At 56.9% G+C, this 10,766-nt stretch overlaps 2 protein-coding genes across 4 annotated transcripts; both read right to left on the bottom strand.

Annotated features, from left to right (window-relative positions):
* Nucleotide 1: 1 nt before the first annotated feature.
* On the bottom strand, nucleotides 2-1,194 carry C26H1orf74 (chromosome 26 C1orf74 homolog). Its single transcript, XM_021539482.3, has one exon. The coding sequence runs from the start codon at nucleotides 1,192-1,194 to the stop codon at nucleotides 295-297; it is 900 nt and encodes a 299-aa protein (XP_021395157.3). The 3' UTR covers nucleotides 2-294.
* A 1,265-nt stretch (nucleotides 1,195-2,459) lies between these two features.
* IRF6 (interferon regulatory factor 6) lies at nucleotides 2,460-10,127 on the bottom strand. Of its 3 annotated transcripts, XM_085561070.1 has the most exons (9): nucleotides 9,957-10,057; nucleotides 6,748-7,561; nucleotides 6,261-6,623; nucleotides 5,209-5,413; nucleotides 4,677-4,799; nucleotides 4,427-4,573; nucleotides 3,807-4,199; nucleotides 3,308-3,426; nucleotides 2,460-3,022 (listed from the first exon to the last, which is right to left on the bottom strand). In XM_085561070.1, exons 3-9 carry the CDS (start codon nucleotides 6,432-6,434, stop codon nucleotides 2,801-2,803), a joined length of 1,383 nt encoding a protein of 460 aa, XP_085417196.1. In that variant the 5' UTR covers nucleotides 6,435-6,623; nucleotides 6,748-7,561; nucleotides 9,957-10,057; the 3' UTR covers nucleotides 2,460-2,800. The 3 variants fall into 3 exon arrangements, with proteins under 3 accessions (XP_085417196.1, XP_021395159.1, XP_085417197.1); XM_021539484.4 differs by lacking the exon at nucleotides 6,748-7,561 and having other exon boundaries at nucleotides 6,261-6,437; nucleotides 9,957-10,127; XM_085561071.1 differs by lacking the exons at nucleotides 6,748-7,561; nucleotides 9,957-10,057 and adding an exon at nucleotides 9,250-9,321 and having other exon boundaries at nucleotides 6,261-6,437.
* Nucleotides 10,128-10,766: the final 639 nt, after the last annotated feature.

Below are 10,766 nucleotides of genomic sequence, written 5' to 3'. Positions count from 1 at the left end.
CTAGAGTGTTCAAATCATTTATTAATCTTCAGCTGCCCACTGCAAATACACACTGACTTTGCAGGGTGCAATGCGCAGGCAGGCAGGACCGAGGCAGCAGAGTATCTGGGAGCACACTCGTTGTTCTTTAAAATAAAATGTATTTGGTTTTGCCACCGCCCTGCGGTGACAGTCACAATTCAGCCTTCAGCGCTGAAGGACCATGAGAGATGCAGGCGACAGCACACACAGGGAGCTGGATCTTCTGCCTCGGTCCCAGTGAGGAAGGCTAAGAAGTCCGAGCATGCTCGCGTTTTACAAGGCAACCGCTGGAAGAGACACGACCTCGCTGGAAATGCGCAGATCTACGAAATCCGTCTGGGCCCCGAAGGCCTGGCGCAGCTCGCGGCACCAGGCGTCCAGCGCGTCGCGGAGCGGGGCGCAGAGGCTCTCCGGGACGCTGAAGGAGCACAGGCGCACCCGGAGCCCGTCCCTGATGCGCGGGCAGGCGGCCTGCGCCGTGAACACCCGCAGCGGCGTGAGCGCCAGGCAGTTCTCGGCGCCCTCGGCGAACGTGTACACGGCGGGGTAGCCCAGCAGCGCCCCGGCCGCGGCGCACGGGCCCCACTCGCCGGCGGCCGCCTCGCTGGCCGTCACGGGCTCGGCGGCGGCGGCCTCGGCGTCGCGCAGGCGGCCCAGCAGGGCGGCGAGGCGGCGGCGCAGGGCGCGGGCGGCGGCGGGCCCGAGCAGCGCCGGGCGGCCCCGCGCCGCCGACACGTCCAGCAGCGGCGCGGGGCGGGCGCGGAGCAGCCGGGCCAGCGCCGGCCCCGGCCGCAGCACCAGCGCCGAGCCGCCCAGCGCCAGCACGTGCAGCCGCGCCGCCGCCAGCCCCGCCGCCCGCAGCCGCTGCAGGTACCGCCGCAGCTCGGCCGCGCCCGCCGGCCCGCACTCCCACAGCAGCGCCGGCTTCAGCCCCGCCGCCACCGCCAGCACCTCCCCGGCCGCCTGCAGCGCCCGCGCCGCGGGCAGCCGCCGCCGCCGCCCGGGGCCCTGCGCCTCGCGGGCCGCCGCCACCAGCAGCGGCACCGGCAGCGGCCCCGGCTCCGGAACGGGCCCCGCCACCGGCCCCGGCCCCGGCAGCGGCACCGGCTCCGGCACCGGCCCCGGGACCGGCAGCGGCCCCGGCAGCGGCACCGGAACCGGCCCCGCCGCCATCAGCGGGGCCCGCGCGGTTCCGGGGCGGGCCCGAGCGCGGCCCCGGCCCCGCCGGCTGCTGGGCGGGGCAGCCTCGGCACGGCCGAGGGAAGGGCCGGAACCGGGAGAAGGGCCGGGAGCCGGGCATGGGCGGGCCTGGGCACCAAGCAGGGCACAGGAGCAGAGCTCCCAGAGCTCACAGCCTGGGCACCAAGCAGGGCACGGGAGCGGAGCTCACAGCCTGGGCACAGGAACAGTTCACAGGAGCAGAGCTCACAGCCCAGGCACCAAGCAGGGCACAGGAGCAGAGCTGGCAGCCTGGGCACAGGAACAGTTCACAGGAGCAGAGCTCACAGCCCGGGCACAAAGCAGGGCACAGGAGCAGAGCTCCCAGAGCTCACAGCCTGGGCACCAAGCAGGGCACGGGAGCGGAGCTCACAGGGCTCACAGCCCGGGCACCAAGCAGGGCACAGCCCCAGAGCTCACAGCCCGGGCACCAAGCAGGGCACAGCCCCAGAGCTCACAGCCTGGGCACAGGAACAGTTCACAGGAGCAGAGCTCACAGCCCGGGCACCAAGCAGGGCACAGGAGCGGAGCTCACAGCCCGGGCACCAAGCAGGGCACAGGAGCGGAGCTCACAGCCCGGGCACCAAGCAGGGCACAGGAGCAGAGCTCACAGCCTGGGCACCAAGCAGGGCACAGCCCCAGAGCTTACAGCCTGGGCACCAAGCAGGGCACAGGAGCGGAGCTCACAGCCCGGGCACCAAGCAGGACACAGGAGCGGAGCTCCCAGAGCTCACAGCCCGGGCACCAAGCAGGGCACAGGAGCAGAGCTCACAGCCCCAGTACGAAGCAGGCGATGCAGGCACAGCACCCACAGCCCAGGCACCAAGCAGGGTGCAGGAGCAGAGCTGACAAAGCTGACAGCCTGGGCACAAAGCAGGGCGCAGGAGCAGAGCTCACAGCCTGGGCACAGGAACAGTTCACAGGAGCAGTGCTCACAGCCTGGGCACAAACCAGGCAATGCAGGAACAGCGCCGAGCCGTGCTGGGAGCCGCTCGCAGCTCTGTACCATCACTGAGTGCTCAGGGTTGTACAGATCTGAATGATCAGTGCTCAGAGAAGACTAGAGAAGCTCCAGAGGTTCCTTCCAATCCCATTCTGTTATATATGCATTTACAATGCGTGCCCATATGCATCCCTATAAAAATCCCCCACACTGTAAGGAGCATCAGGCTTTGAGGTTGCTGCTACAGCCCCATTAAAGAGAAAAAAAGGAGACAAGGTGATATTGTCAAGGCAAGTTTAATAGAGCACAGATTCTTTTCTTTCTCCCTCTCTAATGATCAAATGTTTATATACATTGTATTAGAGTAGATTAAAAAATATTACAGAACTGATATCTGATTTATACAGGGGTGTTGTTTAAGCAAACAGCTGAGAATGTTGAAGGAGTTAGAAGTATTCCCTCTGTTTTGCACCACTTCCAAAACAAAAGCACCACAGACTGCTGAAATTGTAGAAGATGACGAGACGTACAGATTTGGTTTATTCAGATTCAGGCAAGGCACAGGTTAAGGAACACTTGTGTGTATGTACAAGGCCAGAAGCCCCGGTGGCAGCCGGGTCACTGTGCTGGGAGCGGCTGTGCCATGTGCAGGGCCGGGGCCTGCATGGGCCAGCCCTCCTGGTGGTTCTGCAGCAGCCGGTACAGCTGCTTCAGGTGTGCCACGATGTTGTCCTTGATGTCGGGCGTGGAGATCTGCAGCCGCACGCTGCCGCTGTCGAAGGAGCGCGTGAAGTCCCCGGAGAACATCTCGTAGATCATCCGCGCCACAACGGGGATGACCTGTTGGAGAAGTCCCCATTGTTAGCCTGAAGGCATGTGGAATATCCCTGCTACTCTGCAGAGCCCCTGTCCTGGATGCAGAGATGCTTTACACAATGCCCTAAAACGCACTCACAAACCAGTTCGATTCAGCACGTGTCACATTTCTATTTGTTCTCCCAAACCACCAGTCTTACTGCAGTTTTCCTGGTGTCAGAAGCCACAGCAGAAAAGAACAGATCTCAGTCTCCATGGGAATTGATCCTAAACTAAACAAGGCTGGCATATGTCACCCCAGAGCCCTACCTGCACCACGATCAGCTTCCTCTCCCTGGGTTTTCCATCAGGCCATTCTTCTCCAAAGCAGAAGTAGATCTCATATGGTGGCTGTTTCTCAATTTGTCCCTTCTGATGGGCAATCAGCTCTAGGAAGAGAAGCAGAGTGCTGCAGGGTTGTGCTCTTTAGGCTGGAAACACCCACGACATCCCACCTCATTGCATCACCCCCGGCCTTACCTACACACTGTCCTCTGCCACCTCTCACACACTTACTGCTCACTCCTTGCACGTGAAGGGCTTTCTTTAAAAACAAGGCCCTCTGATGTCTCTCAGAGCATTAAAGGAGTCTACACACCTCCTCCCACCACACACCTGCTCCAGGCTCCCCTGAAGTCAGGGGAGAAGTAGTGGCCCTGCCCCGCTGTCCACACCTGCTGCATGCAGGCAGAGTCCGGTGCAGACCACCCTTTCCAACAGTGCCATGACCAGTGTCCAAAGCCATTTTCCAGAAGCAGAAGTTACCTACCGCTTAGGAATGTTTCCAGACAGAAGAGCTTGACCTTCTTCTGCCTCTCAATCAGGTTTGGGGTGGTGGAGGAGGGGGCACAGGGCCCAGACCAGTACACCTTGCACTGGCAGAGCCGCACGGCGTAGATGGCGTGGCCGCTGACCTCCAGGATCAGTCCCCTGTCCATAACGTCCAGCAGCCGACTCGTGAACACCTTCTGCCTTTCGTTGGTGATCTGCTCTGTCCCTGGAAACTTGACCTGCTCCAAACTGATGGGCCCAAAGAGCTCCTCCTGGTCTGGCATAGGACCCAGCTCTCCATAGAAAAGTCTGCAGCCCTGCGGGTTGCTCACAGTCGTTGTGGGTCCGGTCTCCTTTCCTCGGTATTCAAACTTGATTTCTAGGTCTGTCACTGAGAGAGAAACCATCAGTGTGGCTTTTCCTGGAGCAGCAGCAGCAGGGACACCACGCAAGCCCTGCTGCCCTCATGGGCATGTTTACACCACACACAATCCTATTTAGACTACACACGTTCGCCTCACTCACTCACAAACAGCCACAGGAAGAAAGGCAAAATACCATTTTGTGTGGGGTTTTCAAGTACAAAACAGAAGCACTGTTACAAGCCCATGCACATACTTGGCAGGGAGCTGATCCAGAGCTCGGGGCTGCTGAAGAAGTCATGCTGCAGCGCCGTTGGGGGCATTTCCATATCCAGGGGTTCATTCTTTGGCCACACAGTTTCAGGGCTGCAGTTTTCTGCACTGGCTGGAGCCATTGGAGAATCTACAGAAAGGCAACAGCTCCTCAATAAATCCAGATTTTATTTCAAGCATTCAGCAATTTACTAACAAATACCTTCACTAATACATTAGTCTGTGCCACCAACCATTGATATTAAGAAATGGAAACGTCTCTTGAATTGGGACATGCTGAGATTGATTCAATTCTTCCTCCTCTTCATCATCAAGATCATTATCCTTTTCATCCCACGGAGCTGAGCCAGTGGAACCTGCAAACAAGCACATTCTTGTGGGTGGATTATCAGCATGAAACACTGGGAAAAGATCATCTTCCTGTTGAATATTAATTCGTGTATTTTTCAAATTTCAGTAAAAAAGGATAAACCTGATCCAAACAACATGCTAATTTCAGTTTAATATATAATTCTAGAAGTGAAGGTAAAAGTACTGATGAAGTAAGACACAGTATTGCCAATATTAGATTGTTTAGCAGGAAAACATGCAACTGTGTGTGACTTTTAGTTTTAGGACTAAAGGATGGTTCAGAATCCTTTTAGTTTAAGTACAGGCTTCACCTGGCAGCTGCTGCTGCTGCACAAGGGCAGCTGGAGAGTTAATGCAGAGAGGGAAGGAGCTCCCTTGGACCAACGCCTGCCTGGGAGCCAGCCCAGCCCTCACCTGGATTAATGATTGATCCCTGGGACTGCGGGATGTCGCACACTTCATAAATTTTAATGGGGTTCATGGGCACCTCCTTGGTGCCATCGTACATCAAATTAAACTCTCGGCTCTTGTTAAGTGCACATCGGAGCTGGGCTTTCCACTTTGCAGGGTCAGGCTCATCCACTCCTTCCTGGTATTTTCCCGTTTCCACGGCCCATGCCTGGGGACAAAGTACAGCCAGCTCAGTCCAGCCCTCCCCACAGAGCAGCTTTTATCAGAAATCAAACTTCCAAACAAATTCGCCGTAAAATCCTTCTCGTGCAGAAGTCTTAATTAGAACTCTTGTGATAACAAAGAAGGAATTTCCTACTTTAATAGTTTTTCTATTAAAAGAAAGTGGAGAAAAATAGATGTAAATCCAAATTCCAAAAGAATGTTCACAGTTCTGGGTTAGAGATTTTGTGGGTCTCAGATTCAACACCAGAAGTAATTTTTGGCAGGGAGCCTGTGCAGGAGGAATGGACTCGGTTAAAGTGGAGTGGAAGGACAGCCACAGACATCTGGCTGGCCTCTCCCTCTCTCACCCCAAAATCTGATTATTGGTCCAAGATGCCTCCAAAACAAAGGTCAGAAATTCCTCAAAGGAGTGCAGGGAGTTACAGTGAATCCTTTGGGATAAGAATATTAGGGACAGCAGCGATGAGTGCTTGTGATGAGCTTGTGGTGGACCTCTTAAGACTTATGTAACAGCATTTCATGGTTTGCTGCCAAGAACGAGCCAGTGACCACATCCCAGCCTGAGCAGATGAAGCCAACAGCAGTCATCTTCCCCAGACCAAGGATCACACAGCATCTGGCCTTTGGTGGTGGGAAAGGGTTAAAGAACTCAACACCATCCCAGGCAGTGCCAGGCTTGGCATCCAGGTGCACAAAGTGGCTTTTCTTAGGTCAGATAAATAAAATGTGCCTGCAAACAGCTCCCAAGATGCCTGCCCAGCTCCCGGCCAACAATCCAGCCCTTTGTGTCTGTTCCAGAGCCGTGGGATGGCCGAGCTCCCCTCTCTCACCTTGAAGATGGTGTTCTCCTCCTCGTGCTGGGGGCTGTGCCGAGTCGCGTGTTTCCAGGGGATCTGGAAGCGCTTCGCCTCACGGTTCAGCCAGATGAGCCCGGGGTACATCCCGCTGTCCACCTGGGCCACCAGCCACGGCTTCAGGCGCACCCGCCGCGGGTGGAGGGCCATGGTCTGCAGGGGTGACAGCAGAGCCACCGCTAGAGCTCACTTGAGCCTCACTGGCTTCAGGGAAACGGAATTCATGTAACCACAAAGGGCCCTGTGCTGTGTAAGTGCTGTGGTTCCTATGGTACTGCACCCTGAAAGCTCCAGGTCAGCTGCAGCTGGGTGCCTCCTCTGCCAGGAGAAGGCACAGACCTTCCTAAACGGGGTCCATGACTGTTATAAGGACACAGCTCACACCCTCAGCAGGCACAGACCTTCCTAAGTGGGGTCCAGGACTGTTATAAGGACACAGCTCACACCCTCAGCAGGCACAGACCTTCCTAAACGGGGCCAGGACTGTTATAAGGACACAGCTCACACCCTCAGCAGGCACAGACCTTCCTAAACGGGGTCCAGGACTGTTATAAGGACACAGCTCACACCCTCAGCAGGCACAGACCTTCCTAAGTGGGGTCCAGGACTGTTACAGGGACACAGCTCACACTCAGCCTCCCAGAGCTCAGCTGGCACACGGAGCGCGAGCCCTGAGCACACCTGGGCTGTAAACCCCGAGTAGGAGACAAAGCTACGAGCAAGCCACAGCAAGAGCAGGCAGCAGAGTTTCCAAAACCTCCACACAGACCTGGGAGAAGGGGCTGATCTGATCTCTGCTCCTCCAGTCCTGTCAGATGCACCCAGGAGGAGAAGGGCTCACCTGGCTGGGAGGCTTTAGCCCAGCCGAGGAGCAGGGGCCAAGCTGAGGCACAGGGGCAGTTTTACCAGACTCAGACTCTGAAAACCATTTTATAGCTTTTCCATGAATGCCCTGAATGCAGCATGATCATTGGCAAACAGCAGTGACCTGTAATAACCAGGATGTTTATCCAGAAGGACATGAACTGCAGGTCTGCCTGCGCTGCTGCTAAAAATCGACTGCTGTTTACTTAATGTTTTTGTTAAGTAGCCCTGTGCTGCTCATACAATTGCAGCCAGCCAACAAGATTTTCCTTGTGTAGAACAAAGCCAAACAAACAAAATTAACGTGTGTCCCTCTCTAAGTAGAGGCATCATTCAGTGTCTAGATTTTGGAAGGCGATTTCTGCACTACACGTGTGCTCAGAAGGTGTATGTCCCATATTCCTTTGTAATTCCTGAAAGAGGTGAGAAATTACAAATATTTCCATTAATAAAGCAGTTATATGACAAGTACACCTTTGCCATAAGCCATAAGAATATTGCTGGAGGAGTTGCAAAATGTGTCTGGTAGCAGAGATGGAGAAGATTAAAAAAATCCTATCCAAGAACTAGTCTAGGAACAGGTTTTATTTGTTCAAATACCTGCAGATCCCATTCAGAGGCAAGGGCTCACACAAAATTAATCCAAACACAACTCAGTTTATCTGTTTATCTTTTCTGCAAAGAAAATGTTCAGCTTCAACTACAAACCATTTTTAAATAATAGTTTGAAAATGTGTGGGCACATTACCAGACTGTTTCTCAGGAGCTGCAAAGGATCAGGAAGCAATAATCAAAATTATTTTAGTGTTCCTGAAACTGCATTGGTGGTTCTCCATGTTGGAAATGCTGTCAGAATTAAATCTTCAGAAGAGTGCTTGCAAAGGCACAAAATCCAGGTTAATCCTGGACATGGAATTGAGACCAAAACCAGTCAGTGACATTTCTTGAAAAGGAAAAAAGAAGTGTCGTTTTGAAGAATCTTTAGTGGGGCTGCTTTCCACCATCTCTTTTACACTTAACCTTACAAGCAGTCCCTGCTAATAACCCGTGCTGTGCACACACAGTGAGACACGGTGATTCAAATCCCCGGCACAGGAGGATTTGTGCCTCTCACAGCAGAGGGGTCGGGTGCCAGGGTGGGTGTGCCAGGGCGGGTGGGTGCCAGGGCGGGTGGGTGCTGGCCGGGATTGTCCCCGAGCAGGCAGCGTCTGTCAGCGCTCCACACCACAATGCTTTATGACCTTTTATCACCAGTGACTTGTTGACACAATAACTGAGAGCAAATCAACTTGGATCCCATTGCTGGGCTCAGACGGTGAGTCAGCCACTCACAACCTTCAACTTCGAGCCGGTGGGTTCCACTAATGCCAGACACCCGGGGAATGTCTGTGCACACTCGGCTCTGCCGAGGCTCCTCGGCAGTGCACAAACCCGGGACTATCCGGCTCCCTTTATTCCCACTCAGCTCGGGCGCTGTGGAGGGATAATTAGCACATCCCTGTGCTGCTAATGTCTCTCTGCTCAGTGATGTAATTACTGCCTGTACCCTAATTATTAGTATTTCTCCTTGGAGACATTCAGCCCAAGAAGAACCACTCAAAGCCAGGAAGGAACAGGGCTGCAGAGAGTGACCAAGGTCAGGGACAGAGCCCCGGTCAGCTGTGGTGGACTCGGGGCCCTGGTGAGGTGCCAGACAGTCCAACAGCACACGGAGCACCAGGAAAACCATCCTGAAGCCCAACACAGCCTTGCTGCACAGATGTTTTTGCTCCCCGCCTGCAGATCCAAATATACTCAGAGTTCCTGCTCCACCTCATCCATTAAAGCCTCTGAAGATGGAAGAGTCTTCTCGGGTTCACTGCTGTAAACCCACAGACCCCTCTCCTTGCTCGTTACCTTTGTTTGACTATATTATCCACTATAGTATCCTGGATTTCATGGACTTGTATTCATTTTTTCAAAGGCAAACATTCTCACAGAGAAACGGGCTGAATTCCCATCCAACGCTGAATCACCTCCCTACACCGGGAACCCGGAGCTCCCACATTTCAGAGCTCTGTACATCTCCTGCCTCCCACCACCCCCGCTGTCCCCAGCACACCTGAACACGATCAACTCTGAATTCCCACTTTGCACACCCCAACCGGGTCACCTCAGCCACGGCCAGGCAGCCCCTGAAATTGGAAGGGGCAGGAGCTGTTACACAAAGCGTGGGGCTTTGGGGTGTAACAGCCGCGACCCGAAGACTGCAGCGGGTGAGGGGTGAAGGACTGGGGGGAACACACCAGCCTTGCCCTAACTTTAGGCCTCGCTTTACAGCGCCCTGGGAGGCGTAGCCCGGGGCGAGCGCGGCGCTGCCCGCGGGGCCGGTGGCAAGGAGCGCTCAATCGGCGTTTCCAGCGGGCTCTGCCCCGCACGGCGCCCGCACCGCCGCCCTAACCCCGGGGCCGGCCGCTGCAGCCTCCGGAGCCCCGCACGGAGCCCCGAGCCCCGCACGGAGCCCCGAGCCCCGCCCCGCTCCGGTCCCGCTCCGGTCCCGCTCCGGCCCCGCTCCGGCCCCGCACCGGTCCCGCTCCGGTCCCGCACCGGCCCCGCTCCGGTCCCGCACCGGTCCCGCTCCGGCCCCGCTCCGGCCCCGCACCGGTCCCGCTCCGGCCCCGCTCCGGCCCCGCTCCGGTCCCGCACCGGCCCCGCTCCGGTCCCGCTCCGGCCCCGCTCCGGTCCCGCTCCGCCCGCCAGCCCCACGCCGGACGGGGCCGCGCCCGGCGGCTCCGGGGCCGTCCGATCCCCGCGCCCCGCACGGCTCACCCCGTCCGCCTGTCCGTCCGTCCGTCCGTCCGTCCGTGGGGCCGGGGCGGGTCCGTCCCGCGGGGGCTCGGGGCCGCCCCGCGGGGCCCGCGCGTGGGGCAGCGGCGCTGGGGCAGCGGCGGCCGCGCTCACGCAGGGACCGGCCCGGCCCGGCCCTCACCTGCCCCGCCTCACCTGCCCGGCCCTCCCCTCACCTGCCCGGCCCTCCCCTCACCTGCCCAGGTGCGCTGGGCGCAGCCGCGCCGCCCGCCCCGCCCCGCCCCGCTGATCCCCCCGAACCCCGCGCGGATCCGGGGCGAGCGGAGCACCCCGTACCCCCGCCCTTCTGCCGCGACCCTTTTCCTGTCAAACGGAATATTTAGGGAACTTCCAAAGTGGATATTCCGTTTCCCCGGTAAATGGAGTATCTAAGAAAGGAGGTTTGCTTTTAAGCAGGATATCTTTGCCTTTTAAATGGAATATTTTGGAAAGAAAGCCTTACGTTCCTGGGCTTTTTCGCAGTTCAAAGCATTCAGCTGACTCATAGAATCACGCCATGATTAAGGCTGGAAAAGCCCTCGAAGATCATCGAGTCCAAACATTAACCCAGCCCTGCCGTGTCCACCACCAAACCGTGTCCCTTGGCACCACATCCGCAGGGTTTTGGGCACTTCCAGGGGTGCTGGCTCTGCCGTTCCCAGAGCAGCCTGTTCCAGAGCTTGTCCATCCCTCCAGTGAAGAAATTCCCCCAAATATCCAATCTAAACCTCCCCTAGCACACCTAAGTACATTTGCTCTTGTCCTACATCCATCCATCCATCTGTATAAATC

The sequence above is a fragment of the Lonchura striata genome, chromosome 26 (assembly GCF_050655825.1).
Source record: "Lonchura striata isolate lonStrDom1 chromosome 26, ASM5065582v1, whole genome shotgun sequence".
NCBI classification, from domain to species: domain Eukaryota; kingdom Metazoa; phylum Chordata; class Aves; order Passeriformes; family Estrildidae; genus Lonchura; species Lonchura striata.
This window is presented reverse-complemented; position numbering and strand designations above follow the sequence as displayed.

Coding starts and splice junctions, on each gene's coding strand:
- C26H1orf74 (XM_021539482.3), bottom strand. CDS start 1,194: ATGGCGGCGGGGCCGGTTCCGGTGCCGCTGCCGGGGCCGCTGCCGGTC.
- IRF6 (XM_021539484.4), bottom strand. CDS start 6,434: ATGGCCCTCCACCCGCGGCGGGTGCGCCTGAAGCCGTGGCTGGTGGCC. Junction 4,800..5,208: donor GGGATCAATCATTAATCCAG/GTGAGGGCTGGG, acceptor GCTTGTTTGCAG/GTTCCACTGGCTCAGCTCCG. Junction 3,023..3,307: donor GGAAGCTGATCGTGGTGCAG/GTAGGGCTCTGG, acceptor CTTCTCCAACAG/GTCATCCCCGTTGTGGCGCG.